Source organism: Cynocephalus volans, chromosome 2, assembly GCF_027409185.1.
Source record: "Cynocephalus volans isolate mCynVol1 chromosome 2, mCynVol1.pri, whole genome shotgun sequence".
Taxonomy (NCBI): Eukaryota; Metazoa; Chordata; class Mammalia; order Dermoptera; family Cynocephalidae; genus Cynocephalus; species Cynocephalus volans.
The window spans coordinates 175,528,086-175,540,281 of NC_084461.1; the positions used below are offsets into that span (position 1 = coordinate 175,528,086).

General features: G+C 43.9%; 1 protein-coding gene across 2 annotated transcripts in view; it reads right to left on the reverse strand.

Moving 5' to 3' along the window:
* Window positions 1–4,190: 4,190 nt before the first annotated feature.
* SH2D4A (SH2 domain containing 4A) overlaps window positions 4,191–12,196 on the reverse strand; it is a 47,746-nt gene continuing 39,740 nt past the window's right edge. For both annotated transcript variants that reach the window (XM_063088017.1, XM_063088016.1), the window contains 2 exons: window positions 4,896–5,119; window positions 4,191–4,409 (listed from right to left, as the gene is read on the reverse strand). In XM_063088017.1, coding sequence (XP_062944087.1) covers window positions 4,317–4,409; window positions 4,896–5,119 — 317 coding nt within the window. In that variant the 3' untranslated portion in view covers window positions 4,191–4,316. The remainder of the gene's footprint in view (window positions 4,410–4,895; window positions 5,120–12,196) is intronic.

The window sequence follows — 12,196 nt, forward strand, 5'->3', positions numbered from 1 at the left end:
TTAGCAAATGATGTGTTTTTACCACACATTAAAATGAGGGTGCTTTTATCATTTAAGCGTCCTGATAGTTTTCAATCTGGGGTAGCCATGAAGTCTAAAGATCCTTGGATGGGGACAGAAGGAAGGATGGCAAGTAACTGAGAACAGAGGTTGAACAGCCCTAATCTGAAAACCTGAAACTGAAATGCTCCAATATCCAAAACTTTTTGAGCAGTGACATGATGCCACAAGTGGAAAATTCCACACCTGACCTCAGGTGATGGGTCACAGTCAAAAAGCAGGTGCATAAAAAGATGTTCTCGTGATGCTTAGTTATCCTGAATACATTGGTTTTTTCACTGTATTAATCGTATGTCGTATTTTTTACTGTTAAATACTCACATGTGAATAAGTATAAGAAAATGATTGCTTATCGGTAGCATATAAATTGAGTCAGGAATGATAGTGATGCCAAACAACCGCAGACTGACCACAGGGGTGGCTGAGAGAGTGACGCCTCTGCTTTCTGATGGTTCATTGCCCACAAACTTTGTTTCATGCAAATTATTAAAAATATTGTATAGAATTACCTTCAGGCTTTGTATAAGGTGTATATGAAACATAAATGAATTTCATGTTTAGACTTAGGTCCCATCACCAAGATATCTCATTACATATATGCAAATATTCCAAAATCTGGAAAAAATCCAAAACACTTCTGGTCCCGAGCATTTGGGATAAAGGATACTCATCCTGTAGTAGCACTAAAATCCACACTGGAGTCAGTAAAGCAGAATTAACATTGCAGAAAATGTAATCTCTGATGTGCAAAGGATGGAGAGTAGAAACTTTCCTAAAATACAACAGGAAAGACTGGAGAGCTGAAAACAATGAGGATGAGATACAGAAGTGGAAGGCAAAGAAGAGAAAACTAAGAGGAAGAAAAAAGAACAAATCAAACAGAAACATTGCTAAGAGATATACTTGTAGAAGACATGTTCTAACAAAGACCTGTGCATTTGCAGCCAGAAGTGAAGCATTTACCACATTCTTAACAAAAATGACAGCAAAGAGGCCCGATGGAAACCTAGCCATGCATCTCCTATAAATAATTCCTGTGTCCTCTCTGTGCACCAAATGGCAGAATCTCCAAGATATCTATGTGTGAGTGTCATAGACATGTTTGGATTCCATGTTTGCATTAAGAAAGCTGCCTTTACGAAGGTGCCATTGCAAAAATTTAAGCCATGACTTCTTTTTCTTTTTATCCAAAAGCAGAGCTCATGCCATAGTAGGGCATGCTGTTACACTAAAAGAATGGCTAATTCCAAAGCACTGGCTTGAATAGGCAATTTTTGGTATAAATGCCCTTGAGATATTTTTGGCAACTCATCTTTCTCTTGATCCTTTTTCTTAACTGTCCCTGTGCTTTTCCTCTTCTTAAGGTAAGGTTTGAGCCAAATAACACTTCATGACATTGCTTAACACTGCTGGTGCCACTGAGGGACAAACTAACTTTCCTGTGCATCCTACTGCAGCAGGATAGGGCAGGAGACCAGAACCAGGGGCTTTCCAGGTGACCTGATTGAGGTCTGCAGTGGTATGGGAGGTGGAAGCCAGAAAATCTGAGATGACTATAAGAGGAAGAGTTGAGAATCTTACTGAAGGGGTTAAGAGAGAGAAGAATCAACATGGGCAGGGAGTGGCATATGGGCACAGTCCCAAAGAATCAGAGTCTGCCGCTCAGAGTTCCTGGGGTCGGAAACCTGGACAGTAACATGAGGGCAACATCCCAGACCATGAAACCTTGGGTAGGCAGCAGAAGGAGGGGAGCAGGGCCAGGCTTTGGACATCTTTAACTTAGACCATAACTAGGGTCAGACACAAGCAGGACGGAGTCTGTAGCAGAGCTAGGATGAGAACTCAGGCCTCCTCAACCCCATTTATTTGTAATCAATTTCTGAATTCTGTAAACCATTCTCCTTCCTGAAGAATTTCAAGTCTTACTCCTGGACATCATATCATGGAACACAGGGCAGTTTATTCCTCTGAATATCAGTAACCAACAGGATAACATAGTATAGAACTCAATCTTCTCCCCCGTATAAGGCTAATTCAGTTGGGTCCTGTTTTCTAAATATTCCTCCAGTAGGACGCTGCTTAGTGTAATTATATCTGAATATGGTCACACTTATTTTCTACAATATAATTTCAGGCAGAGGGTGATGCTGGAATCTTAGGTGTCTGCATAACTATTAGTGACTATAAGGTACTTTGTATCAACTCCAGTAAGTAACAGAACCAGAGCCTTAAGATTTCAGAGCTGGACAAAAGCAATAAAGATCACCCAGCGAAAACAACTTATTTTCTTCTGAAGGAAAAACAAGATCAGAGAAGTAAAGGGACCTGTCCAAGACTATAGAAAATGGTGGGAGAGAATATGAACGGAACAGAAGTTTCTGAATCAGTTAGAAACAAAAGCTAAGAGACGGGTTTTTACGATAGTTTAACAATATAAACCACATGGAACATTTCAAGAAAGAGTTAACAATGACCCATATTTAAAAGCATTCTTCTTAAAACATACACACACAACATGCGGTATTTCTCTGTCTGTGCCTGACTTGTTTCACTTAACATGACGACTTCCAGGCTCATCCATGTTGCTGTGAATGACAGGATTTTAGTTTTCGTTTTTATGGCTGAGTAGCATCCACTTGTGTATACAGGCCACATTTCTTTTGGTGGATACATAGGTTGATACGAAGTCTTGGCTATTGTGAATAGTGCTGCAATAAGCATGCGGGGTGCAGGTATCGCTTTGGGATGCTAGCTCCTTTCCTCTGGATAAATGTGGAAGCTACTAAAGTGGAGCTCATAGAGGTAGAGAGTAGACTGTGGTTACTAGGGATTGGGAAGGTAGTGGGGAGGGAGGGAGGGAGAGGTTGGTTAACAGATACAAGCAACAGCTAGATGGAAAGAATAAGTTCCATAGCACTGCTAGGTGTCTGTAATTAACAATAATTTATTGTATAATTTCAAATGGCTAAAAGAGAGCAGTTCAAGTAATCTCAACACAAAGAAAATGGTGTTTGTGATGACGAATGTACTAATTGTTCTGATTTGAACATCACACATTGTATACATGTACCAAAATATCACTCTTTGCCCAGTAAATATGTACAATAAAAATAATAAAAACACACGCACCCACCTCTTCTCTGGTTACACTTTACACTGTCAATGAGTGTTTTACACAACCAAGCTCATGAACAAACTGTGATATCATTCAGCTTTCATTAAAAGGTAATTTAAAAGAATGCCAACACACAGGGTTAGGCTTTGGCTACACGCATCTCCATCCTCCCAGAAAAAAACAATCTCCGGTGGCTCAGAGCCTCCTTGGTTCCTGTCCAAGATGTAATGACTACATCTGCAAAGATCCTATTTCCAAATAAGGTCACATGCACAGGTCCGGGGGTTAAGACTTCAACATATCTTTTAGGAGAAGACAATTCAACCCACAGGTAGTGACCCAACAGCTCGCCTTCTCTGCTCTGTTCTACGCACCTCTAATAAATGACACCTGACATGTGCACGTGCTTCATTCTTTGGGGGACACTATGGGATAGAGCAGGTAGGGCACACGCTGTCCTCATTCTCCAGAATGAGGAAACAAACTCATAGATCTTTGCCCACTGTCCTCCCATCCATATGTATTTTTATACACAAGTCTATCATCGTACATTTTTAAAAGTCTTATTCCATTTACATTCACAACTTCTGCTTTTCTATGTCTCTCACATCCTGGCAGCACCATGCACAAGAAATGAGGTGTGTTCTGAGGACAATCTCAGCCACAATAAAGGCTTTTTTGCCAGCGTGCCAAGGCCAATGTGCAACTTCATACAAACAGGAGCCTGACACAATTTGAGATGATGTAAAGAGAGAGTGTAGTGGTCATAAAATACTCCACACAAGCAGCTGGTTTTTGAAGTACACCTTAATTCCTAAAAAGTTTCCATTTCTTCTTTGTTAGTTTTGTCTTAAATATATCATTAAGGTCATATCCTTCATGTTAGGTAGTTGCTGAAACTGGGACCCTTCTCCCTTTATTTTTGGAGTGCATATGAGATACAGGTCATTTTCTCCCAACATGAAACTCCAGCGTTTGTGCAGAAGAGAGATTTCAATGAGGACTCCATGGACACTTTTGCTTGATCAGCACTGGCTCTGCTGCAGGGGGATTTTGGCTTCACACACAAATGTCCATTTCAGCACTGTTTGTCCAGAGGATAGCTCAGCCAGAGGCTGGAGGATGACCCAGATGGAGACAGTCACTCAAAGAGCTCCAGGTAATCAGGCATGTCGTCCTGCTGACCACAGGGATAGAGAAGGAGCTCTTTCCCCAGGGATGTTATGGGCTCCTCCTGTTAATCAGAAGGCACAGGTCAGGCTGGGCTGTGGGGTGTGCATGTTGTTGAGACAGTATGAGTCACAGTGATGTGCCCTTCCTGCCCACTCCAAAGATGTCACTCCCCACCTACCCTTGATTTACACAAAGCTTTATTGGCTGATGACCATCTTAAAGGAGGTTTTTCTCACCCACTACTGCCATGACCTCTCTTTCCCTCCAGGGCTCAAGTTCTAACTCGAGATTGTTTTCAGATGTGATCAGTGTGGGCACAGTTCTATTAGCATCTACTCTATTCTCTGCCCCAGTGGGGTCTCCCTGAGTACTTGAGGAAGAACTAGGTTCTATGATGAAGGAAATGCAATTAAGAATCCTGATTATCAGGAGGAATTATCAAAGACTAATCCCCCCGCTACTTGTCTCAATCTTTTTTCCTGTAATTGCCTTTCATTGCTATAGGACAACAATTCACAAAGCAAATTAAATTTATAACTGTTTTCACCTTGTGATATTCCACCAAATCTGCCAGGGTGGCGTGCTGCAGCTGGTCCACGCCCAGGAAGCTGTATGAGTCTGCAGAAGCATCGATTAGGAAATGTTTGCAGCCTTCCTCCGACAGATAGGACAAGGCATAGCCTCTCATCCTTTCACTGACTCGGATCAGAAAACTGCCCGGCACGCCTGTCATGCTCAGGAGTTCATTTGCTCTCTTTAGTGTGAGAATTCCTGTGGGAAAGAAAAAAAAGCAGGTATTACAGCCAAATCATTTCCAAAACTTGCCTCTGTTAGTTCCATTTATAAGAACAGAGGTGTCATACAGCCTATGAGGGTCTGTAGGACTCCTTGATGGTCATACTGGGAGTGTTAGATCTGGAAGGAGACTTAAAGATGCTCTCTCCTCAGGCACCTCAGTTTACACATGAGGACTCGATGACCTGGCCTGGGGAATGAGTTGACTTGGTCTAGAACAGTGGTTCCCAACCAGGACAAAGTCAGGCAATGTCAGAGACATTTTTGGTTGTCATTGGATGGAGGGTGCTACTGGCATCTAGTGGGCAGAATCTTTCCATGAATTCTTTGCAGTACCTGCATTGGTATTATCTTTTAATTCTATTTTTCCACAAATTTTTGAAGTAACCCCGTGTATGTGTGTCTTTATACGTGTGTGTATGTCTTTATGCGTATGTTTATGTTTTCTTATATATGCCTATGTCAAAGGCATATATGCCCATATGCCTATGCCTGTATATGTTCAAAGGAATAAGTTCTTCAAATGTATATATCAAGTTTTATATACACAGATATAGTTTAGATGCCTCATGGGTTCACGCTTTTATTTCAGACCAGCCTTTTCCCCGATTAGTCCAAATTCATGAGATCTGACTCGTGTTCCAAACTTCTCTTCTTATTCCTGCTGCAATTCTTCAGATGAAGAGATAATGTTAACACAGGTAGAAAGAGCACAAACATCTTGGAAAGATGGAGAAGCTGTTGGATTATTCAGTGAGCTCTGGTGTTGCGAGGAGCAGCATTCTCCTCGTATTTTTTTTGCATTTCAGCAGACAGAAGCTCCTGCCTTCTACTCCACAAGCAGGTCCCTGTTGATACTCAGTACCTTGTTATTATGGAATAAAAAAACCTTCCTCGTGAAATGGCAGTGGGTTACCATAGCCCTTTAGTCTTATTAGTAGTAAAGTTAATTAAGAAGTGAACCCTAATTATCCAGAGTAAACTATAAATTTGAACCATTTCTATTCTCTTTTCTGCAAACAGACCTTTAATAAGGCAGGATTTTAAACACTGCCTGTTCTGTCACAGCCGAGATCCCCCCACCATCCAGCCCTCTCCTGCCCCTTCTTCTCCCACTCACCCTTCAGGCCCTGCTGCAGAGCCCAGAGCATGAGGGTCACCCCAGTGTGGGACTTTGGAATAGAACTAGAGGTGGGTGAAAGGCCTGGCAGTCCTTTCCACTCACGGATTGTTAAGTGTCCCCAAAATGGAAGAAGACCCGTGGCCTCTCTTCCAGGGGCTCCAGCTCCACTGCTCTGATTCCAGCAGGAGCAACGATGGCACATGTATCAAACACATCGTGTCCAGTCATCTTTCTGCCCTTTCCCTGATGAGATTCATCCACTAGAAAATGCAGGCACCTCTGATACTGAGTGAGCCTCTGGTTCAGATGGCATGCCACCCACTATAGGTGCTACATGATGGCAGGTAAGTCCCAACGGACAGGGGCTCCCGCTTGTGTTTGTCTGTTTCACCTTTCTAAACATACCTGTTCCCACTGATAAATTACAAAGGACAACCCTAAGTTGAAACGAGGCAACAGGTAACCAGCCTGTGCAGGGACTGCACACAACAGACATCTGAAGACACTGTATTAGACTGTCTGTGAAACCAGGGATAGTTTTCACTGACACTGAAAAGTCTCCTTCAGAACCAAGGGGCTGATAAACTATGATTAGAGAAGTGTTCTGGAAAAGACTTCTCTCTCCTCCAAGACTTACTGACAAGCTAACTCTGAAATTCCAAGTTACTTCAACAGATGGGGCAGACGTTATCATTTTATAACATCTGGGTGTTATCCAGATGCGTTTGGATTCCTAAAATGAAAGCTATTCTGGAAAATTATAACCAGGCCTGGCCTAAGGTCAAATTTCTCCTAAAATCAGGTCACATAGTAACTGTAAATCAAACTGCCCGAAAGCCTCTTAATCTCTATAATCATTACCCATTACACACAGATCTTGGCGCTATCTAATCTCCTGAGACGCCAGAGCACAATTAAATGATTCTGTGGCAAATGACACATCATAAGGGTGACTCCTTGCACACAGTGGGGCTGAGGGCAGATCCAAAGATAAGTGCCATGGAGACTAGGCTTTGACAATGCCGGAAGTGGCTTCTTTATTTGTTCTTTTTGCTTTAAAAGAGGATTATTATCCCTTAAGAACACATTGTCTTGGTGCATCTAATGATACAGGTCAATGTACAATTTGTCACGAATCCATCAAGGGCAGTGATGCCTTCAGCGTGTCCTGGCTGTGATCACTGCCAAGCAAAGCCTAAACCCAATGTCACACATTGATCACTGTGGGCTCGGGCAATCTCTTCACAGAATTTCACATCCCCGGTTTGCCCCTTGCACAACTCTACGAATGCTGAAGCTGTGGTCTTTGCCCCAGCTCCTAAAGGATGTGACACTTTGGTGCTACCCCCCTCTGACCAGCTGTCTTCACACATATTAAAAGAAGCTGAGGTTACAGGAGGATTTCTAGTGAAAGGAGTAAATAAAGGGATTTATTTTATTCCATGCATTTAAATGAACCAGATTTTCACCTGGGCAGTGGTCTGTCTATTTTAGAGCTGCATCCAGGCAGGGAGTGGCAGGACTGGGGCAGGCCAGGGTAAAGCAGATGCCACTGTGCTAGGTCTTATGGCCAGCTGAGGACCCCAGGGCAGAGCTGGAGCTGAAACTCCAGACAGGCTGAACACCCAGCAGGGAGGTTCACAACAGCTGGAGTGGAGGGCAAGCAAGGAAAACGCCCCACTCCTCCCTCTGCGTGATGCCAGGGCTCCCTGGAGAACTGCGCTGTTCAATAGAACTTTCTGTGATGATAGAATTTTTGTCTGTGCTGGCCATGTAGTAGCTGCTAGCCACATGTGGCTATTGAGTACCTGAAATGGGGCTAGTGAGACTGAGGGATACAACTTTTGATTTTATTTAATTTTAGGAGATGGCTGGTTAGCTCATCATTGGTTAGAGTGCAGCCTTATAACTCCAAGGTCATGGGTTTAGACCTCCATGCTGGCCAGGTACCAAAAACAAAAATTTTTTTTAATTAATTTAAGTGTCAAGATGGCCATATGTGGCTTCTGGCTACCACACTGGACAGCATAGCTCTAAACCTCTCTGGAGTAAAGGTTTTGCCCATGAAAGGCCCAGGAGAACTACATTTTGCATAGGAGAGGGTAAACAGACCCCAAGAGACCCGAGACCTGAAAGTAACTCAGAAACCCTCACAGGGCCCCAGCTGGAAACCCAGTGGCAACGACTGCCTTACAGGACGGGCAGTTCAATGGATGCCCTTCCCCACAGCTCTTCCTGGAAAATGCCTACCCATTCTGCAAGATTCAAACTACAGCACATAGCATTCTGACTTCCCCCTGAACAGCAAGTCACTGTTTCCCCTAGGCCTGCTGAGCACCTGGCTCGCACTTCCACATGAGCACTCACCTGGTCTATCCAAGGCCCCACCTGGCTCCCACCTCCACCTGAGCACCCACCTGGTCTAGCTGAGCTCTTACCTGCCTCCCACCTCCATCTGCGCACTCAGCTAGTTCTCTCCTCTACAGAAGCACATTCTGCCATGCCCCTCGCCACTTCTTTCTTTGTGAGCTCCTAGAGGGCAACTGCCACATCTTATTTATTTTTATACTCTCAGCACCTGCCACTTAGAAGATGCCCAGAAAAGGTCTAATGAATGCTTTTGTCTTACAATCAAGTCAGAAACCTCCTTCTCCAGCATGCTTCTATGCAGCCACTGCCTGCAGTCTGAGAGCCATAATCACAAGGACAAGGGATGCACTTCATGTTTCTCTGAAGTGCCACCAGGCCTAATTTTGTTTATATGTGTACATCTGCACAACCTACTCCTTGCATGCAGAAAATATGTGTTTAAGAATCCAATGAAAGATAACTGAATGATAACTCAAGTGTGCATTACTTCACTGAATCCTCCTACTACAGAGAAGTACTGTTACTATCCTCAAGTAGCGGATGAGAAAACCTGGGTTACAGACAGCTGCGTACCTTGCTCAAGGTCACTCAGGTAGGTCAGGAGAAGCACTGGGACTGAACCAAGGCAGTCTGGCCCCAGAGCCCCCGGCCTCACCCATGCAACCAGAACACCTACCCCTGTGCTAACACGTCACACTGTTCAGCATGCTGCCGTTTCCTTTTTTATTTTTCCCTTAATCCTCGAACAACTCTAAAGTAAACAGAGCTGATACTATCACCACCTCCACTGTACAGATGAGAAAAGCAAGGTAGAAAAGGTAATGCCTGAGGTTGCAGGATTAGTTTATGCTGGCTCCAGGTCTCATCTCCCACTCTAGTGTTTTGCTTTTTAACTCACTGAGTTCATGACATATTCTAGAATGGGCTGAAAAGAAAATATAATTGTTTATTTCACAAAGACGTGTTCATTTCTCACCTGGGCAGCTTAAAGAAGATGTATGTGTCAGTGGTTAAGTGCAATCTGCCTGGCTGTGGGGACGAGGCAGCATCAGTGACCTTTCCCACCTCCCCTAAGCTGAAGATTCACGTTGCTGAGGACTAGGAGCTCCAGAGCTCTTCAAGCTGCAGGTCATTCTCCTGGACTGCACATCAGGTACGCTGGAGAGCAGCTGCGCCCTTGTGCTCCCTCGAGAGCTTACCTGGAACCTCTCCTTTCCTCTCTTTTCACCTGTCCTATATTCTCTGCATCTCAGGCTGCCCCCAGAGGGTGGCAAGAGGAGGGGACAGTACTAAGACAACACCCACGAAGGAACAGTCTCTGCTGTTAAGGTGACCTCAGAGTCCTACACTATAATCTGCCTAGAGAAGGGGACGAATACAAGAAAAACTAACTTTTAGTAAGACCTCACTTCCAAGTGCATCCCTGCCAGACTCAAAGTGTACACACTATCCACTGGAAATCTTAAACTTGGAGGAGAGCTCTCTACCTTCAAACTTTAGGTCTCTTCTCCTTTATGCTTTCTTTAACCTTTTCAGTATTCAAGGGGAGTATTTTTGGAGAGGCTCTGGGACCTCCCCTAGGTGTTCTATGTAGAAGAAGAGTGTATTAGTCTGTTTTCTGTTGCTTATAACAGAATGCCTGAAACTGGGTCATTTATAAAGAAACAAACTATTTCTTTCAGTTTTAGAGGCTGAGAAGTGCATGGTCCAGGGGGTGCATCTGATGAAAGCCTTCTTCTGGGTGGGAACTGTCTACAGGGTCCTGTGGCGATGCAGGCAATCACATGGCGAGCATCGCATGAGCAAGAGAGCTAACCTGTTCACTCTCTCTCCTTATAAAACCATCGGAACCACGCCCATGACAACCCATTAAACCATCAACCCATCACTCCATGAATGGATCAATCCATTCATGAGGGCACAGTCCTCACAATCCAATCACCTCTTAAAGGCCCCACCTTTCAAATACCACAATCAGATTTCCCACCCTCTTACACGGTTACAATGAGGGTCAAGTGTCAATGAGTTGTGGAGAGACATTCAACCCACAGTGGAGATGCATCATGATAGTGAGTTTTCACCCTTGAGGTCTTGGGCCTTGCTCACTTTAAGGATGAGGAAAAGTGGCCAGAGCTCTTAAAATATTATTCAAAATGTTTCCTTAATAATTCAGAGATTAGAGTCATTAGTATCATCTGTTCTCACTACATTACTTAAGTGGCTAACACTTAGTAACTAGGGCTTACTACATACCACACACAGTTCTAAGTGCTTTATATATATATATATAGATATATATATATTAGCTCATTTAATCCTCAGAACAATCCTTGGAGGCAGGAACATCATAATCTGTTATACAGATGAGAGACAGAGTACAGAAGTCACGTGACTTGCCTGAGGCCACACAGCTAGTTTGTGGGAAACTTGCATTTGAGGCCAGGCCGCATGGCCCCGGAGATGTACTCTGAACTATCGCTACCTCCTTTACCACCTCCCTTCCCCTGGCACAAAGCAATATAGTGTCCACCACTGTCTGGTGATGGCAGGGAAAACTGTCCAGAAAGCACGTGATCACAAAGAACAGTCTGATGACAAAAGCACTGTTGTTGTTAAAATATTTCTCTGAACAATAGACTCCCCCTTTCCATACAAAATCCTAAATAAAACCCCCAAAACAGAGTCACTCTCCCTTGCCTCTCACACACTCACTCCTCCTGTCCCTTGCCTCTTAGGTCCCTCGAGGTGACCTCAGGACTCCAAGAGCATGACAGGGAACTACAAGTCTGGAGTCAGGGGCGTTTGCAACAGGAGGCTCATGGCTCCAGGCACAGATCACTGACACCCTGTGGCACAGGGTCAGGCTGAGGGCACAGGGTCATGCACAGGGTCAGGCACAGGGTCATGCACTCAAGTGCATCATTTACAAGAACTCCACTGAGAGAAGGACTTGAGGCTCAAGGACTATCCTCAACATTAATGGAAAATCATCATAACATCTCTGCAGGAAGTTTGCTGCACTGAGTAATTTGAGAAAAGTCAGGGTCTCCCAGAAAAAAAAAAAATAAATAATTATGCATAGTATTTTCTGCAGAAAAGCTAGCTATTTCCAAATTTGAATAAACGTGTGTATCTTTATCCTCTTATGTTTCACCTTGTCCAGTTAATTCAGAAATCTGAACAAATACTAGGCAGTTACATAGAAGAGCTACAGAGAATAGTTCACACAAAGTGCCTTGATGCCACAAATGTAGGCTAAGGCTTCCTGCGAACAGGAGCCCTGCTGCTCTCTTGCAAGCTCAGGACACTGACCACAGGGAATGGACTTCCAGCTGCCCTTCCCTGCCACAACAGCAGTGACATATCCTTGGTGCTGACCACAGCCTATCCGCTCCATGAAATGTATGAGCCATGTATGTAAATGAGGCAGGATATACACAGCACCTGAAGCTTAGGAACAAAAAGGCTTTGAGAAGTCACATAAAGCAGTAATGTGTGCTTGGTGAAAACTGAAGCTTGAAAACCCCTTTGTGAGAGGTGGGCAGAATTCTGATGGCCTC